At 44.8% G+C, this 20,145-nt stretch overlaps 2 protein-coding genes across 2 annotated transcripts in view; both read left to right on the forward strand.

Moving 5' to 3' along the window:
- LOC311373250 (NLR family CARD domain-containing protein 3-like) overlaps positions 1–20,145 on the forward strand; it is a 34,551-nt gene that overhangs the window by 4,022 nt on the left and 10,384 nt on the right. The gene's annotated exons all lie outside the window — the stretch shown is intronic.
- On the forward strand, positions 943–11,445 carry LOC311373249 (NLR family CARD domain-containing protein 3-like). Its single transcript, XM_084490050.1, has 7 exons — positions 943–989; positions 1,596–1,886; positions 3,523–5,320; positions 5,843–6,016; positions 6,528–6,701; positions 7,570–7,634; positions 11,322–11,445. The coding sequence occupies exons 1-6, from the start codon at positions 974–976 to the stop codon at positions 7,580–7,582; spliced, it is 2,466 nt and encodes an 821-aa protein (XP_084346176.1). The 5' UTR covers positions 943–973; the 3' UTR covers positions 7,583–7,634; positions 11,322–11,445.

Consider the following 20,145-nt stretch of genomic DNA (forward strand, 5'->3'; position numbering starts at 1 on the left):
ATAACATCTCTTTACTGTGTTGCTTTGGTTTGTTGTCTTGTCTGTTTCCTAACTCTGAAAAGTCCTCAGTCGTTTTCTTCTCCTTCAAAGTGATAAAAGTGATTCCTTAGCTTTTCATCCGATTGTATTTGGATACGTCGGGAGTCACGTGATTTCACAGCAGACGATACAAAGTACAGCAGAACTTAATAGCCTTGACGTAACTTTAGCTGCACTGTTTTAACCTCCAACGTGGTGACTGGGACCTGGTGGTTTTATAGCTTTATATGGACCTCCTCAACCCTTTGCTCTGTCTTATCTCATCACCTGATACAGTTCTGGGTGTGTGTTCTGGTGAAGCCCAGCCCTGACCATCATAAAGGTTTAAGGTGGAGTTAGCTGTCGTTCAACGCCTCCTTCCTCATTCCATCTGTCTTCACTGAGGAGTAGCAGCTCAATCTTTACTCTCAGAACCTTTAGAACCGTGTGAGTTTGAAGTTTGAAATTCGTGTGGTCATGCATCTCAGCGGAGACTGCAAGCGCACTGTCAAAATATTAACTCGCCAAGTCAAATGCGCTGGGTCTTAAAGGGGATGGCAGGTGGAACTCTCATTGGTTTATTGCACGTTACGCCCAAAACACACCTACAGGTTTCAGCCCAACCCTTTTTAGATTTGCGCCGGGTGCAAAGCTTGTTTATCTCGCCGTCATAATAGCAACAGCGCTGTAGAACTGCCCACAAAGTACTTAGACTTTGCGCCTTGACGTCTGCGTTTCAGACCGTCTAACTAGAGTGTTTATGTGATCTAAACAAAGATAGTAATAAAGTGTATAAGTATATCAGACAGGAGAAGGATAGGACGTCTTCACTGCAGAAATGTCACATTCGCTACTCAAATATAATCCACAGAAACAATATGTAGTTGTGTTTGTGTCCAGGTCTCCTCTATGAAAGAGGGGGGTCCTACCTCTAAAACCACTCTGTCTGGGGAACATGGCCGCCACAAGAGGTAAGAAGAAGATCTCTCACTGTCTGTGACTGTTCTTAGTGCTCAGCAGTGATATATCATGACTCCATCATTAGTCTGAGTAAAACTTCTCAAGGTTGTGGATAAAACACGTTAACAAACTAAAAGAGGTCGAGAAAGCTGAAGTTTAAAAGATAAAGACTTTATTCTAACTTGTAACACCTGAGTTTGTTTGGAATCAGGCTTCATGTTATGTTCCCATTATGTGTGGATTCCTCCTTAAGGCTTTGGGGGGGGGGGGGGGTAGAGAGTGTTTGGTTGCGGTCGGGGGAGGGGGCCGGAGCGACAGGATGTCTCATAGTAACGGACGTTGCGGTCAGCTGATTTTGCGCAGTTCTCCAGTGTGCACGCGCCAAATTTTTTTTTTACATTTTTTTATTTTTTACATATTTTGTAGAAAACTCTTCACGGACCCCCTGGCAATGCGCCGCGTACCCCACTTAGAACCACTGGCCTACACAATCACCACCAACAGAGTCATTCATTTGGATCTTTGTATTTATGCCTGCTATTTGATTTTAAAACAGGCCGAAGACGAATTGATATTGACTACAACATTGTAAATGTAATATTGCCTTTTGCATTCAGTTTCAGACCTAGAAAGGATCCGTAAAGAATTTGTGGCGAAGGTCGGAAAAGCAACTTTGAAAGGTCTGCTGGATGACCTTTGGCAGGAGAAAGTGTTGAGTACCGACGACAAGGACTCTGTGTTGGAGGGCCAGACGATCAGAGCGGACCGGGCTCGGTGTCTGATCGACATGGTGATCGGGAAAGGGGAGAGTGCAAGTCAGGCGATGATTGATAATATGTTGGAGAGGGACGAGCCACTATGCATCAACCTGGGTCTGATCCTCCCTCCCAGCCCTGCTGATCGTGTGGGTGAGTTGTAACTAGGAATGGGTTTTCTCAATAAGCCCTGCCCACTTTAATCTGACAAGGGCCTAACATGAACCAGAGGCTTCTTTATCCTTTCATCTCCTGGGATCCAACCATTAATTATTGTCGTTTCAGGACATTTGTTTGGACTGCATATCCAAAGCCATTCTCCCTACTTTGTTGAAAAGTGTTAAATAATTATCATTTAAATACCCGAACAGCACAGCAGCAGTCTAATGTTTTTTTGTACAATTAAATTTGTTGTTGGATGAAGCCTTTGATGTTACAGTAATGTTGCAATGAATTGACTGTTTCAGAATTGACTGCTGAATTGAATATATCTGCACCTCAAACAGATCTGACCTGAGGAGAATAATGGCTTTACACGACAACTATCTGAACACAAACCGCAAAAGTGGCGTTGCGTTTCCACTTTTCATTCCGCGTTTAGACGAGCGTCTTTGGGTCGAAATCTGTGTGCATTCGGTGACGCAAAAGTGTGTGAAATCCGACATGTTTGTTGTGGTTTTCCTGTACTGCACATGGATGTGACGTAAACGCGTACGGGACAAGAGCCAGTGTGAGCAGCTCACTTTTGCGTTGTTAACCCTTTAGACGGAAACGCAACAGTGGAGCGTTTTTAAGATTTCCACTCTGGAGGGTGGGTTCATTTTTTGGCGTTTTTAAGCCCCGAAAACGCTGTCGCCGTCTAAATGAAAGGCACATCTGATAAAATATTTTGTCGGTTTCACCCGGGAGCGTTGTCGTGTAGAGCCAGCCTAAATGAACATGAACCTAACCTCATGTTAGGTACTTTGACAATCAGTATGTATTCAAACAATTAACAACAATACCACTGTCTGTGATTGTGGAATACATTCATAAAGCAGCCAGTGTTTGAATCTGACTGTAGTATTAATTAGTTAACCTTAACATATAAGTAGGTATAACTTAAGTGAGAGAAAGACTGCAGGGGGAAGAAAAGTCCATTCTTCTTTGTGGCCGTCATAAAGTCCTCCCTGTCTCTTCCACTCAGGATGATGTGAGTCAGGTATAGAGGCATTTACAAATATTTAGGGGCCAACTTGGAGTCAGCAGAGTAACCGGGGTTCATCTCAGAGGGCTGTCAGGAGGTGTGAGGGACACATGAATGTCCCTCAGTATGTAGACCTTCATTGACAGTGCTTTTTCCTAACTTATTTCCTTATATGGGCAAGATAATGGCTTCCTTTAAGAATATGGTTAATACACTCATACAGCAGCCAATGTTTAACTTTGACTGTGACTGTGTTAGTGAATTAGTTAGCCATAACATATAGAACAATTGAAGGGGGCTCCCTTCTTTGTGGCCCTCATAAAGCCCTCCCCGTCTTTTCCTGTCAGGATGAGTGGAGCCAGGTATAGAGGGGTTAATCGTTTTAGGGATCCACTTGAATTCTGCTAGTAAACCAGGTTCATCTCAGAGGGCTGTCAGGAGGTGGAATGAGGGCCATGTGGATGTCCCTCCACATGATAATGATAACCACAAGTTATAAAGCCACTAAATATCATGAAGTTGATCATTTTATAGGAAATATTGATATGTTTCCAATGATGTCACCATCTACTAACTGAAGTCTCCTGTTGTTTTCTCATTTAGAATCTGCTGAGTGCCAAAATAAAATCAAAATTCGTTTGATGAAGGAGTTCAGGTGTGTGTTTGAGGGAATTCCTAAAGCAGGACAGTCAACAGGTCTGAACGACTTATACACAGAGCTCTACATCACAGAGGGCGGCAGTGGAGAGGTCAACAAGGAACATGAGGTCAGACTGATTGAAACAGCTTCCAGGAGACCGGCCAAGGAGGAAACACCAATCAAATGTGAAGACATCTTTAAACCCTTACCTGGACAAGATCAACCAAACAGAACAATAATGACAATTGGAGTAGCCGGCATTGGTAAAACCATCTTGACACATAAGTTCACTCTGGACTGGGCTGAAGGCAAAGCTAACCACGACATAGACTTCACATTTATATTCACTTTTAAAGAGCTGAATTCACTGAAAGGGAAAGAGTTTAGCTTGGTGGAACTTCTTCATCTCTTCTTTATTGAGACCAAAGAAGCAAGAATCTTAAAATTTGACCGGTTCCAAGTTGTCTTCATCTTGGATGGTCTAGATGAGTGTCGACTCCCTCTGGACTTCCAGAACAACCAGACCTGGACTGATGTCACAAAGCCAACCTCAGTGGATGTGCTGCTGACAAACCTCATCAGGGGCAAACTGCTTCCCTCCGCTCGCATCTGGATAACCACACGCCCTGCGGCAGCCAATCAGATCCCTGCTGAGTGTGTTGACATGGTAACAGAGGTGAGAGGGTTCACCGACCCACAGAAGGAGGAGTACTTCAGGAAGAGATTCAGAGAGGAGACGCTGGCCAGCACAATCATCTCCCACGTCAAGAAATCACGAAGCCTCCACATCATGTGTCATATCCCAGTCTTCTGTTGGATCACTGCTACAGTTCTGGAGGACATCTTCAAAAAATCCCAGATAGAAGAGAAGCCCAAGACCGTGACTCAGATGTACATCTACTTTCTGAAGCTTCAGTCCATACAGAGGGACAGGAAGTACCATGGGAGAGCTGAAACGGATCCACATTGGAGTTCAGAGAGCAGGGAGATCATTGTTTCTCTTGGAAAACTGGCTTTTAACCAGCTGGAGAAAGGCAACCTGATCTTCTATGAGGCCGACCTGGCAGAGTGTGACATCGATATCAGAGCAGCCTCAGTGTACTCAGGAGTGTTCACCCAGATCTTTAAAAAGGAATGTGGGCTTTACCAGGACAAGGTCTTCTCCTTTGTCCATCTGAGCATCCAGGAGTTTCTGGCTGCCCTTTATGTCTTTCTGTCCTTCATCGAGACTGGTGTCAATCTGCTTTTAGGACAACTGCAATCGCTCTGGTCTATTCTTGTGAGAAACAAAGAAACAAAAAAGCTCAAACTGTACCAGAATGCTGTGGACAAGGCCTTACAAAGTAAGAACGGACACCTGGACTTGTTCCTCCGTTTCCTCCTGGGCCTCTCTCTGGAGACCAATCAGAATCTTCTACAAGGTCTGCTGGGAAAGACAGTAAGTAGCTCATGCACACATGAGAAAACAGTGTCCTACATCAAGAAGAAGTTAAATGGAGATCTCTCTCCAGAGAGAAGCATCAACCTACTCCACTGTTTGAATGAGCTGAACGACCGTTCTCTACTGGAGGAGATCCAAAAGTACCTCACATCAGGAAGTCTCTCCAGAGAATCTCTCTCCCCTGCTCAGTGGTCAGCTCTGGTCTTCATCTTACTGACATCAGAAGAGAAGCTGGACGTGTTTGACCTGAAGAAATACTCTGATTCAGAGGAGGGTCTTCTGAGGCTGCTGCCAGTGGTCAAAGCCTCCAAAACATCTCTGTAGGTTCACTTATAACATGTATAACAATACACACAACACAATATACATAAAACTGGAATATAAGGTTAAAATAATATGCATAAGATCTCTGTAGGTTCATAACAACATGTATTACTATTCTACTCACAACATAATAAACATACTAGAAGAATATAAAAGTTATAATAATATACAAAACATCTCTGTAGGTGTACTATTAAAGTATAATGTATAACAGTACACATAATAACATATTAAAAAAGAACATCATATAGAAGTAGTATTCATTTACAAAAACATTTTCAAACACAAATTAAAAAAACGGGAAAATTTTGGTCGAAGCAAAAACAATAGGGACCTTGCAGTGTCCTGCTCGGTCCCTAAATATTAAAAATTTTACACCTGAAACATAATAAACATTTAAACATCTAATGATTGATGAAATATTTTTTCAACTAATAACATTCCTTCATTATGTAATAAGTTAAAGATGTGTTATTTTAATCACAGTTCCTAACATGTTCTGTTTACTTTTGGCCAAGGCTGAATGGCTGTAATCTGTCAGAGAGATGCTGTAAAGCTCTGGCCTCAGTTCTCAGCTCCAACTCCTCTAGTCTGAGAGAGCTGGACCTGAGTACCAATGATCTGAAGGATTCAGGAGTGGAGCTGCTCTCTGCTGGACTGGGGAGTCCACACTGTACACTGGAAACTCTCAGGTCAGTTATCAGCCTCTTCTTCAAACTGGTTATTCTAGCTAAGTGCTGCTCCTGCCTGATGCATTTCTGTTGCTCTTTTCCCTGCTGACAAAACACTCCCTGGTTCTACACAATGTTAGAACATGTGAAGAAACGGCCTTAGCGTACTAAACACAGCAGAGTTCTCCTGACTATAACAGAACAATATCTCATTGAGTTGTAGCTATTGAGAAAGGAGCATTTGTTTAAGATCCTGTTTCACATCCATGTGAAGGAAGTTCTACTGTCTGTGATGATGTCCTCTCCCCACTTCCTCTTCCTGTTCTCAGACAGGGTGACACAGCTTTGTCTCCATAAAGTATCAATAAAGCTTTAACTTGTCCTCCAAATGGAATGATGAATACACTTTATAAATGTAGTTACTTTAGTACGAACTGCTCTCAACCAGAAAGAGTAAATGGTGTGTGTGTGTGTGTGTGTGTGTGTGTGTGTGTGTGTGTGTGTGTGTGTGTGTGTGTGTGTGTGTGTGCAGGTTATCTCGCTGCCTGATCACACAGGAAGGCTGTGCTTCTCTGGCCTCAGTTCTCAGCTCCAACTCCTCTAGTCTGAGAGAGCTGGACCTGAGTACCAATGATCTGAAGGATTCAGGAGTGAAGCTGCTCTCTGCTGGACTGGGGAGTCCACACTGTACACTGGAAACTCTCAGGTCAGTTTTACTCAGTGGACAAACAGTTACACCACAAGGTTCAATATCAGAAGACATTCAACAGATTTACATCGATAAAAGTGTGCACGTAAAGTGAAGCAGCACGCAACTGACACCCCCACGCAGACAAATGCCGTCTTTGCTCTCGTGCTCGAAAAGTATTTTTCTGCTCACTCGGTTATTCATTCTCCTCACAACACAATATACATAATATTGGAATAAAATGTATAATTATCCACAAAACATCTCTGTAGATCTACTTTTTTATTTCAGTATTATGAATAACATGTATTCTTTTGTAATACATGTTATTCATAGTACTGAAATAAAAAGTAATATTAATATTAGTGCTGTCAGTGAAACGCGTTATTAACGGCGTTAACGCAAACCCATTTAGACAGCGTCTAATTTTTTATTGTGACATTAACGTTCTTTAATCTGCGGGAAAAACCGCCCAATCTGGCAACACTGCCTGAACGTCCTCACGCTCTAGAGTCAACGTAAATCAATGAGACCAACTGAAAACGTAAGCCGTATAAAACTTAAATTGTGATTCTGAATAAAGTATAAATGGTATCGAAATTCTGTTTCGATATTATTATAAAAAATATATAAAGCTTTAACTTGTCCTCCAAATGGAATGATGAATACACTTTATAAATGTGGTTACTTTAGTACGAACTGCTCTCAACCAGAAAGAGTAAACGGTGTGTGTGTGTGTGTGTGTGTGTGTGTGTGTGTGTGTGTGTGTGCGCACAGGTTATCTCGCTGCCTGATCACACGGGAAGGCTGTGCTTCTCTGGCCTCAGTTCTCAGCTCCAACTCCTCTAGTCTGAGAGAGCTGGACCTGAGTACCAATGATCTGCAGGATTCAGGAGTGAAGCTGCTCTCTGCTGGACTGGGGAGTCCACACTGTACACTGGAAACTCTCAGGTCAGTTTTACTCAGTGGACAAACAGTTATACCACAAGGTTCAATATCAGAAGACATTCAACAGATTTACATCCATAAAAGTGTGCATGTAAAGTGAAGCAGCACGCAACTGACGCCCCCACGCGGACAAATGCTGTCTTTGCTCTCGTGCTCGAAAATTATTTCCCTGCTCACTCGGTTATTTATTCTCCTCACAACACAATATACATAATATTGGAATAAAACAAATAATTATCCCCAAAAGATCTCTGTAGATCTACTTTTTATTTCAGTACTATGAATAACATGTATTTTGTAATACATGTTATTCATAGTACTGAAATAAAAAGTAATATTAATATTAGTGCTGTCAGTGAAATGCGTTGTTAACGGCATTAACGCAAACCCATTTAAACTGCGTCAAATTTTTTATTGTGACATTAACGTTCTTTAATCTGCGGGAAAAACCGCCCAATCTGGCAACACTGCCTGAACGTCCTCACGCTCTAGAGTCAACGTAAATCAATGAGACCAACTGAAAACGAAGCCATATTAAACTTAAACTGTGATTCTGAATAAAGTATAAATGATATTGAAATTCTGTTTCGATATTATTATTAAAAATATATTTTATAAAGCTTTAACTTGTCCTCCAAATGGAATGATGAATAGGCCTACACTTTATAAATGTGGTTACTTTAGTACAAATTGCTCTCAACCAGAAAGAATAAATGGTGTGTGTGTGTGTGTGTGTGTGTGTGTGCAGGTTGTCTGGCTGCCTGATCACACAGGAAGGCTGTGCTTCTCTGGCCTCAGTTCTCAGCTCCAACCCCTCTAGTCTGAGAGAGCTGGACCTGAGTACCAATGATCTGAAGGATTCAGGAGTGAAGCTGCTCTCTTCTGGACTGGGGAGTCCACACTGTACACTGCAAACTCTCAGGTCAGTTTTACTCAATGGACAAACAGTTACACCACAAGGTTCAATATCAGAAGACATTTAACAGATTTAGATCCATAAAAGTGTGCACGTAAAGTGAAGCAGCACGCAACTGACGCCCCCACGTGGACAAATGCTGTCTTTGCTCTCGTGCTCGAAAAGTATTTTCCTGCTCACTTGGTTAATTATTCTCCTCACAACACAATATACATAATATTGGAATAAAACAAATAATTATCCACAAGACATCTCTGTAGATCTACTTTTTATTTCAGTACTATGAATAACATGTATTATTTTGTAATACATGTTATTCATGTTATTCATACATTCACATGTATTATTTTGTAATACATGTTATTCATAGTACTGAAATAAAAAGTAATATTAATATTAGTGCTGTCAGTGAAACGTGTTATTAACGGCGTTAACGCAAACCCATTTAAACGGCGTCAAATTTTTTATTGTGACATTAACGTTCTTTAATCTGCGGGAAAAACCGCCCAATCTGGCAACACTGCCTGAACGTCCTCACGCTCTAGCGTCAACGTAAATCAATGAGGCCAACTGAAAACAAAGCCGTATGAAACTTAAACTGTGATTCTGAATAAAGTATAAATGATATCGAAATTCTGTTTCGATATTATTAAAAATATATTTTATAAAGCTTTAACTTGTCCTCCAAATGGAATGATGAATACACTTTATAAATGTGGTTACTTTAGTTCAAACTGCTCTGTGTGTGTGTGTGTGTGTGTGTGTGTGTGTGTGTGTGTGTGTGTGTGTGTGTGTGTGTGTAGGTTGTCTGGCTGCCTGATCACACAGGAAGGCTGTGCTTCTCTGGCCTCAGCTCTGGGCTCCAACTCCTCTAGTCTGAGAGAGCTGGACCTGAGTACCAATGATCTGAAGGATTCAGGAGTGAAGCTGCTCTCTTCTGGACTGGGGAGTCCACACTGTACACTGGAAACTCTCAGGTCAGTTATCAGCCTCTTCTTCAAACTGCGTCTTGGGGTTGTTTAATATGTAAGGGATGATCCACGACTAGGTGGACTGTTATCAATATCGCTATGTATGTTATATGTGATGTAACTCTGGCCAGCTGATGTGAGGGTTAGGGGTTGTTGACCTGTTAACTGCTAGTATGTTATGTTATGTAACTCTGGTCAGCTGATGAGAGCTGAGGAGTTGTCATTAGTGTAGACATGGTGATGAGGCTTTAGCTGTGCTGTGATCTGAATATAATGCACCCCTCACCACTAAAACATCACTGGCCGTGGTAAAGTGAAACATATTGAACAGTAAAGATGTCCTTTATTAATGTGGCGGCGTGGAGGCTCTCAATGTGAATCTTAGGTTGCTCGACAACGCCACCTTGGGAATTGCACCCAAGGAATTATTACATATTATTTGACATTGATCAAAAACACAGGTTCGTTCCACTCGACACGTGGTTCCCAGTTTAAAAAAATACTTTGTTTAATAAAATATATATATTATCACAAAAATGAGCATTCATCCCAACTAATAAACAAGGAGCCTAATCAGGGGCTGAGGCCTACTGGTGGGGAAAGAGCAGGTGAAGGGGAAGGGGACTCAACAGGAATAAATTAAAGGGAAAGGGTTCACCCAGACACATGTGGCAGTCACACACTGGTATCACCAAATCCAAGAAAGCACAGCACACAAGAATGAGGGACACCACCACCCACGTCACCACCACCACCACCAGCCTGCAGCCACTGAGAAGGAAACAAAAAGGAAGTTACAACGGAAATAATTAACACAAAATGTATGAAGCAATATACAACATAAAGCATGAAATAGTTCACAAAATAAACTTAAATAATAAAGTACAGAAAACAAAACAAAACCAAATGAAGGGATTAACTCCTCAAAATCATTGGGCTCAAATTAAAGGGATAAACAGGTTAAAAGTGTGGTGTCGGCAGTCCACCATGCAAGCCGGCTGTAGCCAAAAGCCAGCAACAGCAGCACCACCAAGCAGCACAGAGCAGCAAGGAATAAGTGGCTGCCGGAGACAAAGCAAGGGACAACGTCGTATATAGCAGCAGAGACAAACGGTGTGATTAGCAGCAGAGACAAACAGCAGACAAAGCTGTAGACAAAGCTATAGACAAAAGCTGTGTACAAAGCAGCAGCGGCCCCAATCAGCTGGTGACGGAGTCAGATAAATCAGATAAATCTATAGATTTTGGCCAGCTGATGAGCGTTCCCTGTCAATAAACATAAAATTAGTATGGCTAAGCTACATTTATCAAGGCTTTTGGAGGTTAGATTTAAGGTAGCATACCCGTTTTCAAAGTCAAACCTGCACAGGGAGAGGGAGGGAGGGAGAGAGACACACGGCAGGGGACATCTACCTGTGACCACACTAGCATTAGCTACAGGATAGCATTCGGTGTAACACAGAGAGAGAGGACACTTACCGCTCGAGAGAACCAGCGACTAAACGGAGCACGGAGCACGCAGTCGCTGCTCTGCAGTGAAAACACACCGGCTTTGAGCATGAGGACACAGTGATAAATGAAACGAAGCAGTAGCCGCAGCAGGGGCGCGGAGCATTACCTGCACGGGCAAACACCTGACCCGGAAATTATGCATCAGTGAGAGGACTTCTCCTGACTCTAACAGAACAATATCTCATTGTCCTCCATATGGAATGAATACACTTTCTAAATGTGTTTAATTTGGTACAAACTGCTAGATAGAATAAATGGTGTGTGTGTGTGTGTGTGTGTGTGTGTACACAGGTTGTCTGGCTGCCTGGTCACACAGGAAGGCTGTGCTTATCTGGCCTCAGCTCTGAGCTCCAACACCTCCCATCTGAGAGAGCTGGACCTGAGCTACAATCACCCAGGAGACTCTGGAGCTGCGCTGCTCTCTGCTGGACTGGAGGATCCACGCTGGAGACTGGACACTCTCAGGTATGGAGAGGACAGCTCTCCACTCGGGGACAAAGTCTCCTACAAGGGTTCAAGCCGCTGCTAGATGAAGTGTTTTCAAAACGCAGTTGTAACGCATGTTGTGTAGAAAGTGATGAGACGGCAGATTAGGATTCAGACGACTTTTATAGAATTATATTTATTGATAGTTAGTGCAACACATTAACATTTGGCGTATTGCTGTGTTTGGCACTAACTGTCTGGTGAATTAATGTGTTGGTTTAAAACCAGACGTTTGAGTGTGTTTGTTTTTTGATTGGCCAATGATTGGTTAGCATAGAGCTGGATGTTAACATGGAGCCAGGCATGATGAGTCAGTAAATTAGGATTCAGAGTACTTTTATAAAATATTTATTGATAGTGAGTGCAACACACTCATATTTGGCGTGGCCTAGCATGGAGCTAGGCGTAAGCGTGGAGCTGGGGGTTAGCATGCAGCTAGGCCTTAACATTGAGGTGGTCGATAGCAGTTGTAGGTTTCCCGCCAAAAAGCCAACGATTGTATTGGCGCGGAGTGTGTGACCCACGCAGTCAGCTGACGAGGTTAGCTGTCTGTCCTTAATCAGTTAACAACGTTACGAACCACCGAGCCATCAGCGAGTTCTGGTTGATTATGTGCTTAATCACGAGTGAATAATAATACTAACGTGATACTAACATGAATGCAGCGGAGCCATCTGCACACTCTCTCTTTGTTAACATGTGAATAATGTTTCCCTATCTAAAGACAACATGCTGCTCTCTCTTTGTTAACATGTGAATAATGTTTCCCTGTTTAAAGACAACATGCTGCTCTCTCTTTGTTAACATGTGAATAATGTTTCCCTGTCTAAAGACAACATGCTGCTCTCTCTTTGTTAACATGTGAATAATGTTTCCCTGTTTAAAGACAACATGCTGCTCTCTCTTTGTTAACATGTGAATAATGTTTCCTGTCTAAAGACAACATGCTGCTCTCTCTTTGTTAACATGTGAATAATGTTTCCCTGTTTAAAGACAACATGCTGCTCTCTCTTTGTTAACATGTGAATAATGTTTCCTGTTTAAAGACAACATGCTGCTCTCTCTTTGTCTCCCCAGTGTGGAGCACGGTGGAGTGTGGAGGCTGAAACCAGCTCCACAGAGATGTAAGTGTCCGTTTTGTTTGATTCATCTCAACACACTAACTTTAGAGATGGAAAGTCCATCCACACTGCGCGCTCCCACGTAAATGGCTACCGTAAATAATATAATAGAGGAGCCAACACTCCAGGGATAGATATTTAAACCCGCCACACGCCATATAAATGGCATTCAATAATCACTTTGAGAGACGTATTCCTTTGAGACATTTCATATACTTGGTGTGGGCCTGCTTGTTATATTGTAGACTATATAATATAAACAGAACTCAGCTGGGTTTGGAAGGAGCTTCCAATTTTTTTGACCTTTTCTAGCAATTTGAGAGAAATTGTAGCAAGTTTAAACAATATATTTAGCGATGGCTCCTGGCTCTAGGACGGTTCTATACATGGTCTCCCTGACATGTAAGGCCTTAACCGTCTGAAGCCTTTACCAGGATAAAGGCAGATCTAGAACGATCTACACCCATAACCCTCTCTGTCAATTTGCCCTCATTCCTAGATAGCATGGCCTACCGCAAAACCGGGACGTCTGGTCACCCTAAATGAATGATGATCGGGCGGGTGCGGGTATCAGTTGTTGAAAAAAACGTTGGTGCGGGTGGATTATTGATATTAAGCAGCAGGTGTGGATGACATTACAGCTCATCCGCACATCTCTCTAGACTTCACTGTCTAGAGACAGTGAAGTCAGTGAAGACAGTGAAGACAGTGAACCCTCACCCTAGCCCTCACCCTGACCCTGACCCTAACCCTAACCCTGACCCTGACCCTAACCCTGACCCTGACCCTGACCATGACCCTGACCCTAACCCTAACCCTAACCCTGACCCTAACCCTAACCGCCATTATAATGCCTAGACTAGTATAGGAACTCGGGATCCATTGTTATTGACACTTTGTTGCTGCGTTGTTGCTGCATGTGTCGTGAACCGATTTCCTGGCACTGTGGTCGTATAGTGGGACATGTTAAATCATAGTGTGACATGTTAAATCATAGTGAGACATGTTAAATCATAGTGGGACATGTTAAATCATAGTGTGACATGATAAATCATAGTGTGACATGATAAATCATAGTGTGACATGTTAAATCATAGTGGGACATGTTAAATCATAGTAGGACATGTTAAATCATAGTGGAACATGTTAAATCATAGTGTGAAAAAAAAAAAATGGTATATCGGTCCCTTACCCCCGACTGTCTTCCACTCGACTTTCCTCCCCGTCTCCCGCGTGCCCGGCCCTTAAAACCCCTCTGCCGTCTTGCCCCCCCCCCCCCAGGTGATCCCAATGGAGAGGTGCTGGCGCGCTTCGTCCACTCCAGACAGCGCGGGGTTGCCACAACACACACACACACACACAGACACAGACACAGACACAGACAGACAGACAGACAGACACACCAGGCGCGGGAAGTTGTTTTCGTCCGGGGATGCGTTGTTGGTGGGGGTGGGGGGGGGGGGGTCCACGTAACGTTTATCGTCTCAGGCTGGTTGCCATGGCGTCGAGGTAAAACTGATAGGCCAATGAACAGGGCGGCATTAGCTCAGGGGGTAGAGCGGGTTAGCTGGTAACCACGAGGTTGCTGGTTGGATCCCCGGCTCCTCCTCCTCGCTGAGTGTCGAGGTGTCCCTGAGCGAGACGCCTCACCCTAACTGCTCCTGACCAGCTGGCTGTCGCCTTGCGTGGCTGACGCCGCCGTCGGTGTGTGAATGTGTGTATGAATGGGTGAATGTCAGGCAATATTGTAAAGCGCTTTGGGTGGCCACTGGTTACAAGAAATGCGCTGTATAAATGCAGTTCATTTACCATTAACCATGCTGCTATCCACCAATGAGGCTGTTAACTATACATGTTCTACTGTTATGCTGCCTATGTAATGAATTACACAACCAAGCAATGAGAAAGGCTTGTAATTTAGACTTTAGACACATTGACCTACCTGTTGATAAGGAAGCAGGCAACTTCAGAGTCCTTTTGAAAAATCGTAATCCTTCATTAGCTCTTTAAACCTGGGAAGAGCTAATACATTTCTTAAAATGCTACAGTGTCCCTTTAAGAGAAAAAAAGCAATTGATCGTGATTAATCACAGCAAATTGTGCGATCAATTGACAGCACTAAGATATACGTGTGTGTGTGTGTGTGTGTGTGTGTGTGTGTGTGTGTACAAACCTACCAGTTCTCTGGTCCAACAGTTAAAGGCTGATTATGGTCCCACGTTCACGCAACGCAACGACCACGCAGACGCTTCGACGCAGTCGTGAACCTTTATGGTTCTGCGTCAGGTTTTAGTGAGCGGACCAATCACAGCCCTCGCTGCTGCGTCGCCTCGACGGAAGGTGACATTCTTTGGGAGGCGCACGTCAGGCCCTTGTGGTGGACGCAAGGAGGGTCCGCAAGGACGTAACTGTGTGTTCACACCAAACGCAACGGCGCGACACGATTCCATACAAAGTCAACGTAGAGACGCGAATCGGCGAAATTTGTCGCAGCAAAAACCTGCGGCAAGATTTGATTGACGGCGCGACATTTTGCCCTGTCACGGGCGAGCACGTTCACGAGGATTTGCAGCGCGAAAAATTTAGCTGAAGTTGAAATATTTCAACTTTGACGCGGTATTCGCGTGAGACAGCCAATCAGCGTTCACTCCCTGGGTGAAGTAACGTGGGTGAAGTAACGTAAAACAGCCAATCAGCGTTCAACCAGCCGGGCCAACCGTTCCCTGCACTCGGCAGTGAACCGCAGCTTGGAGGAGAAAGTGATTGTTGCCGTTTGCGACTCCTGGAGCTCTATATATATGATATTATATAATATAATATATAAATATCTATATACTATATTTAAGCAATAGATCACGACAGGCTGTGGTATACGCTCATTATACCACAGTTAAGGGGCGTTGTCCGTCCCGACGCGCAGCGGAGGGGCGGCGACCCCCTTCACTGTGGTATAATGACCGTATATCACTGACTGAAGTGATCTATTGCTTTTATAAAACGGTTACGTATGTATGGCGAAATGAAAGTCATAGACACCCTCAATTTTGAAAAAGCTAGAAAGTCGGAAAAGCATTTTTTTTAACAAATACAAAAAAGTAGTCCCTCCTGGCTGCCGGCAAAGTGTACGGCGATTGCTATGCAACACACTGTAGCGTCCTTCAGAGAGAAGGCTAGAGACGGTAGCTCGGTTCGCCGGCAATTTAGCCTACTATCGAGCAGTTCACTCACCGTGTGCCTATTGCTTTACAACATTTCCACCCCCTCCATCAATCAACATGTTTTTAGGCTTCAGTGAACTATGCTATCGCTTTTATATATAAATAAACAACAGTTCAAGTTAGGCGCGGAGTGATACTGAACTCTGTAAACTGAACGGGCGTCATAGCTGTGTGTATACGCTCAATATACAACAGTTGGGAACCAATCAGATCGCTTGATTTAAGCCACCCGTTTTATAAATATATATATATATATATATATTCATAAATGTATGTGTATATATATACACGTATACAAAATTATATATATATATATATACATATATATATATACATATATATATATACCAACTGAAAACAAATCCTCATCCGCTTATCCGGGGTCGGGTCGCGGGGGCTCAAGCATGAATCAGCATTTTTTTAATTTTCCAATGCAAACGAATGGGGGAATTTTGGGCGAATAACCTGGAATATCTCAGGAATTATGAATAATATCATGTCTTGTTCTCCCGTCAGATGCCTGTGAACTCACACTGGACCCAAACACAGCCAACAGACGACTCTCTCTGTCTGAGGACAACAGAAAGGTGACGCTGGTTGGAGAGGACCAGTCGTATCCGGATCACCCAGAGAGATTTAACTCCCATCCCCAGGTGTTGTGTAGAGAGGCTCTGACTGGCCGCTGTTACTGGGAGGTAGAGAGGAAAGGATGGGTTTTTATAGGAGTGACATACAGAGGAATCACAAGGAGAGGAGTGGGTTATGACAGCTGGCTTGGAATGAACAACAAGTCCTGGTGTCTTGTTTGTCATGATGGTGGTTACTCTGCCCGGTACAACGGTAGAGAGACAGACATACGTCTCCCCTCCGCTGGCTCTACCAGAGTAGGAGTGTATCTGGACCGGCCTGCTGGCACTCTGTCCTTCTACAGAGTGTCCCGAGGTGTAGGAGGGTCCTCAGACACACTGACACACATCCACACCTTCAGGTCCACCTTCACCCAGGAGGACCTCCTCCCTGGGTTTAGGGTAGGGGTATGGGGGTTATGGGAGGAGAGTCACTCAGTGTCTCTGTGTCGGTTGTAGAAAGAAAAAAAGGGCGGGCTGAGGACGGGTGCACACACACACACACACACACACACACACACACACACACACACACACACACACACAGGAAGTTGTTTTCGTCCGGGGCCGGAGGTTTGGAGGCCTTTTTTGTAGTTTCTGTGGCAGTTATAGTCTCTCTCTCTCTCTCGCTCGTCTCCCCCTCCCCCCGTCTCCCTCTCCCCTCCTCCTCCCCCCCCGTCTCCCTCTCCCCCTCCTCCCCCCCGTCTCCCTCTCCCCCTCCTCCCCCCCCCCCGTCTCCCTCTCCCCCCTCCCTCCCCCCCCTCCTCCCCCTCCTTTTTATGGGGCTTCCTAAAAGTTGATGATGGTAACCCATGAAAGGAAGAGACTTTTAAGATCTTCCATAGGGTTACCTGAGCAGGTTTTATTAAGATTTCATTTTTAATTTGAGATGTATATTAAATACCTATTGATGGTAAATCACATGTTTTTTTTATGCTACAATATTTGTCCATTTTCAGACATTAACATATTTTATTCTCCAGGGCTCTGATCATCACTTTTGTCCTAATCCTAACAAGGATGATTTAGATGAGATTAGATTCATTAGGATCCCGATTAGCAACACACCAGAGAGAGAGCTAGTCTTCCTGGGTCCCAAACATCAAATATAGACAACAGACAATCACTTGTTTGACCTTATGTCAAACTCAAATAGAAATAGACTAATAAAAAAGTTTAAAAAAAAGATATGAAGGCTACAAAAAGAAATGACAACATTAAAAATGTATATACATTATGGACCACATGATTTTTTTTCAGACTTTTTAAAGTTGTATTTGCTATTTTTGCTAGAACGTATGTTTTTTTGGTCGTTCATTCCATAATGAAATAGTTGTGTAAATGATGGTATTTTTCAGTAGATTGGACCTCGGTCTGGGTAAAGCTAGCTGTCCTTTACTTGCTCCTCTAGTGCTATGACCGTGTCTGTCAGACACACTGACTAGACCTTCAGCAAAGAAGGCGGGTCTTTTGCAGTTTAAGACTGACCTTAGGAACAACAAGAGGTTAAGAGAGATTGTTTGTTTTACTGTGAGCCATGAAAGGCTAGTATGCATTACTTCAGTGTTAGTGTGAATAGAGCAGCTCGGTGCCAAAGGAACCTGATTTAAAGCAGATTTTATATTTCATTCATAATAACCAGGAGGTCTGTGTTGTAAATGACTTTAAACTGAGTATTGATTCCTGGTGTTCTGTTGGGAACCAAACGGCAGCAGAACATGTTCAGTTATTAAAGATACGTGCACACCTGTTTATGATCAGTAAAGTCTGCAGCTTCTATTGTTTCAGTCCTTGTGTTTATTGTGTACATGTAAGGGACTATTTTTCTGTTGCATTTGTTAATGAAGCATAATTTTAATAAACAACTCAGTGGATCCAACTGAATGTTCTCGTGTGTTCAGCCCATCATCATTCTCCTTTTATTACTAAATAATGTTACATAAGTGCTTTAAGAATAATAATTTGTTAATCAGAAATTATAAATAAAACAACAAATGTTGTTCTGATATTATTCTGGGACCGCCACCCTGGGTTTTGGTTAGGGGGGGGGGGGGGGGGGGGGGTGCCTCAGTGTCTCTGTGTCCGTTGTAGAAAGAAACCACAGACAGACGGCTGGACACACACTCTCTGTCTCTCTCTCTCTCCCCGTCTCTCTCTCTCTCCCCGTCTCCCTCTCCCCCCCTCTTCCTCTCCCCCCTGTCTCCCTCTCCCCCCGTCTCCTCTCTCCCCCCCGTCCCCTCTCTCCCCCTGTCTCCCTGTGATTGGACGACACTGTGGCTCAGAGTGAGCGTCCGTTAAGCTGCTGACCACTGATTGGTCAACGAGCAGCAGGAGTTCCGCCTCCCCCAGCCCCAGCGTCCAATCAGACTGAGACCAGGTGTGCAGCCTCAGCTCAGTCACTCAGTCGTCCCGATTGGGTCTCATGAGAACCGTGAGACTCAATCGAAGGACGGCTGACCTCTGAACCCGACATCCTAAACAACGACCTGAACAGTGAGCAGCAGCACCAGTCCAGACCGGCCTCTGTCTTAAGCCTCGCCGCCGCGCGTTGGGGTTAGCCTCGCCGCGCGGTGGCTAGCGGCCGTGTTTGGGTTAGCCTCGCCGCGCGGTGGCAAGCGGCCGTGTTTGGGTTAGCCTCGCGGCGCGGTGGCTAGTGGCCGTGTTTGGGTTAGCCTCGCGGCGCGGTGGCTAGCGGCTGTGTTTGAGTTAGCCTTGCGGCGTGGTGGCTAGCGGCCGTGTTTGGGTTAGCCTCGTGGTGGCTAGCGGCCGTGTTTGGGTTAGCCTTGCGGCGCGGTGGCTAGCGGCCGTGTTTGGGTTAGCCTCGTGGCGCGGTGGCTAGCGGCCGTGTTTGGGTTAGCCTCGCGGCACGGTGGCTAGCAGCCGTGTTTGGGTTAGCCTCGCAGTGGCTAGCGGCCGTTATTGGGTTAGCCTTGTGTCGCGGTGGCTAGCGGCCGTGTTATGGTTAGCCTTGCAACACGGTGGCTAGCGGCCATGTTTGAATTAGCCTCACGGCGTGGTGGCTAGTGGCCGTGTTTGGGTTAGCCTCGCGGCGCGGTGGCAAGCAGCCGCGTTTGGGTTAGCCTCGCGGCGCAGTGGCTGGTGGCCGTGTTTGGGTTAGCCTCGCGGCGTGGTGGCTAGCAGCCGTGTTTGGGCTAGCTTCGCGGTGGCTAGCGGCCGTTTTTTGGTTGGCCTTGCAACACGGTGGCTAGCGGCCGTGTTTGGGTTAGCGTTGTGGCGTGGTGGCTAGCGGTCGTGTTTGGGTTAGCCTCGCAGTAGCTAGCGGCCGTTTTTGGGTTTGCCTTGTGGCGCGGTGGCTAACGGACGTGTTTGGGTTAGCCTTGCAACACGGTGGCTAGCGGCCATGTTTGAATCAGCCTCGCGGCGCGGTGGCTAGCAGCCATGTTTGGGTTAGCCTCGTGACGCGGTGGCTAACGGCCGTGTTTGGGTTAGCTTCACTGCGCGGTGGCTAGCGGCGGCTAGTAGCCGTGTTTAGGTTAGCCTCGCAGTGCGGTGGCTGGCAGCCGTGTTTGGGTTAGCCTCACAGTGGCTAGCAGTCGTGTTTTGGTTAGCCTCGCGGCGCGGTGGCTAGCGGCCGTGCTTGGGTTAGCCTCACAGTGGCTAGCGGTCGTGTTTTGGTTAGCCTTGCGGCGCGGTGGCTAGCGGC

Source organism: Micromesistius poutassou (genome assembly GCF_964030765.1).
Source record: "Micromesistius poutassou genome assembly, contig: SCAFFOLD_2498, whole genome shotgun sequence".
NCBI classification, from domain to species: Eukaryota; Metazoa; Chordata; class Actinopteri; order Gadiformes; family Gadidae; genus Micromesistius; species Micromesistius poutassou.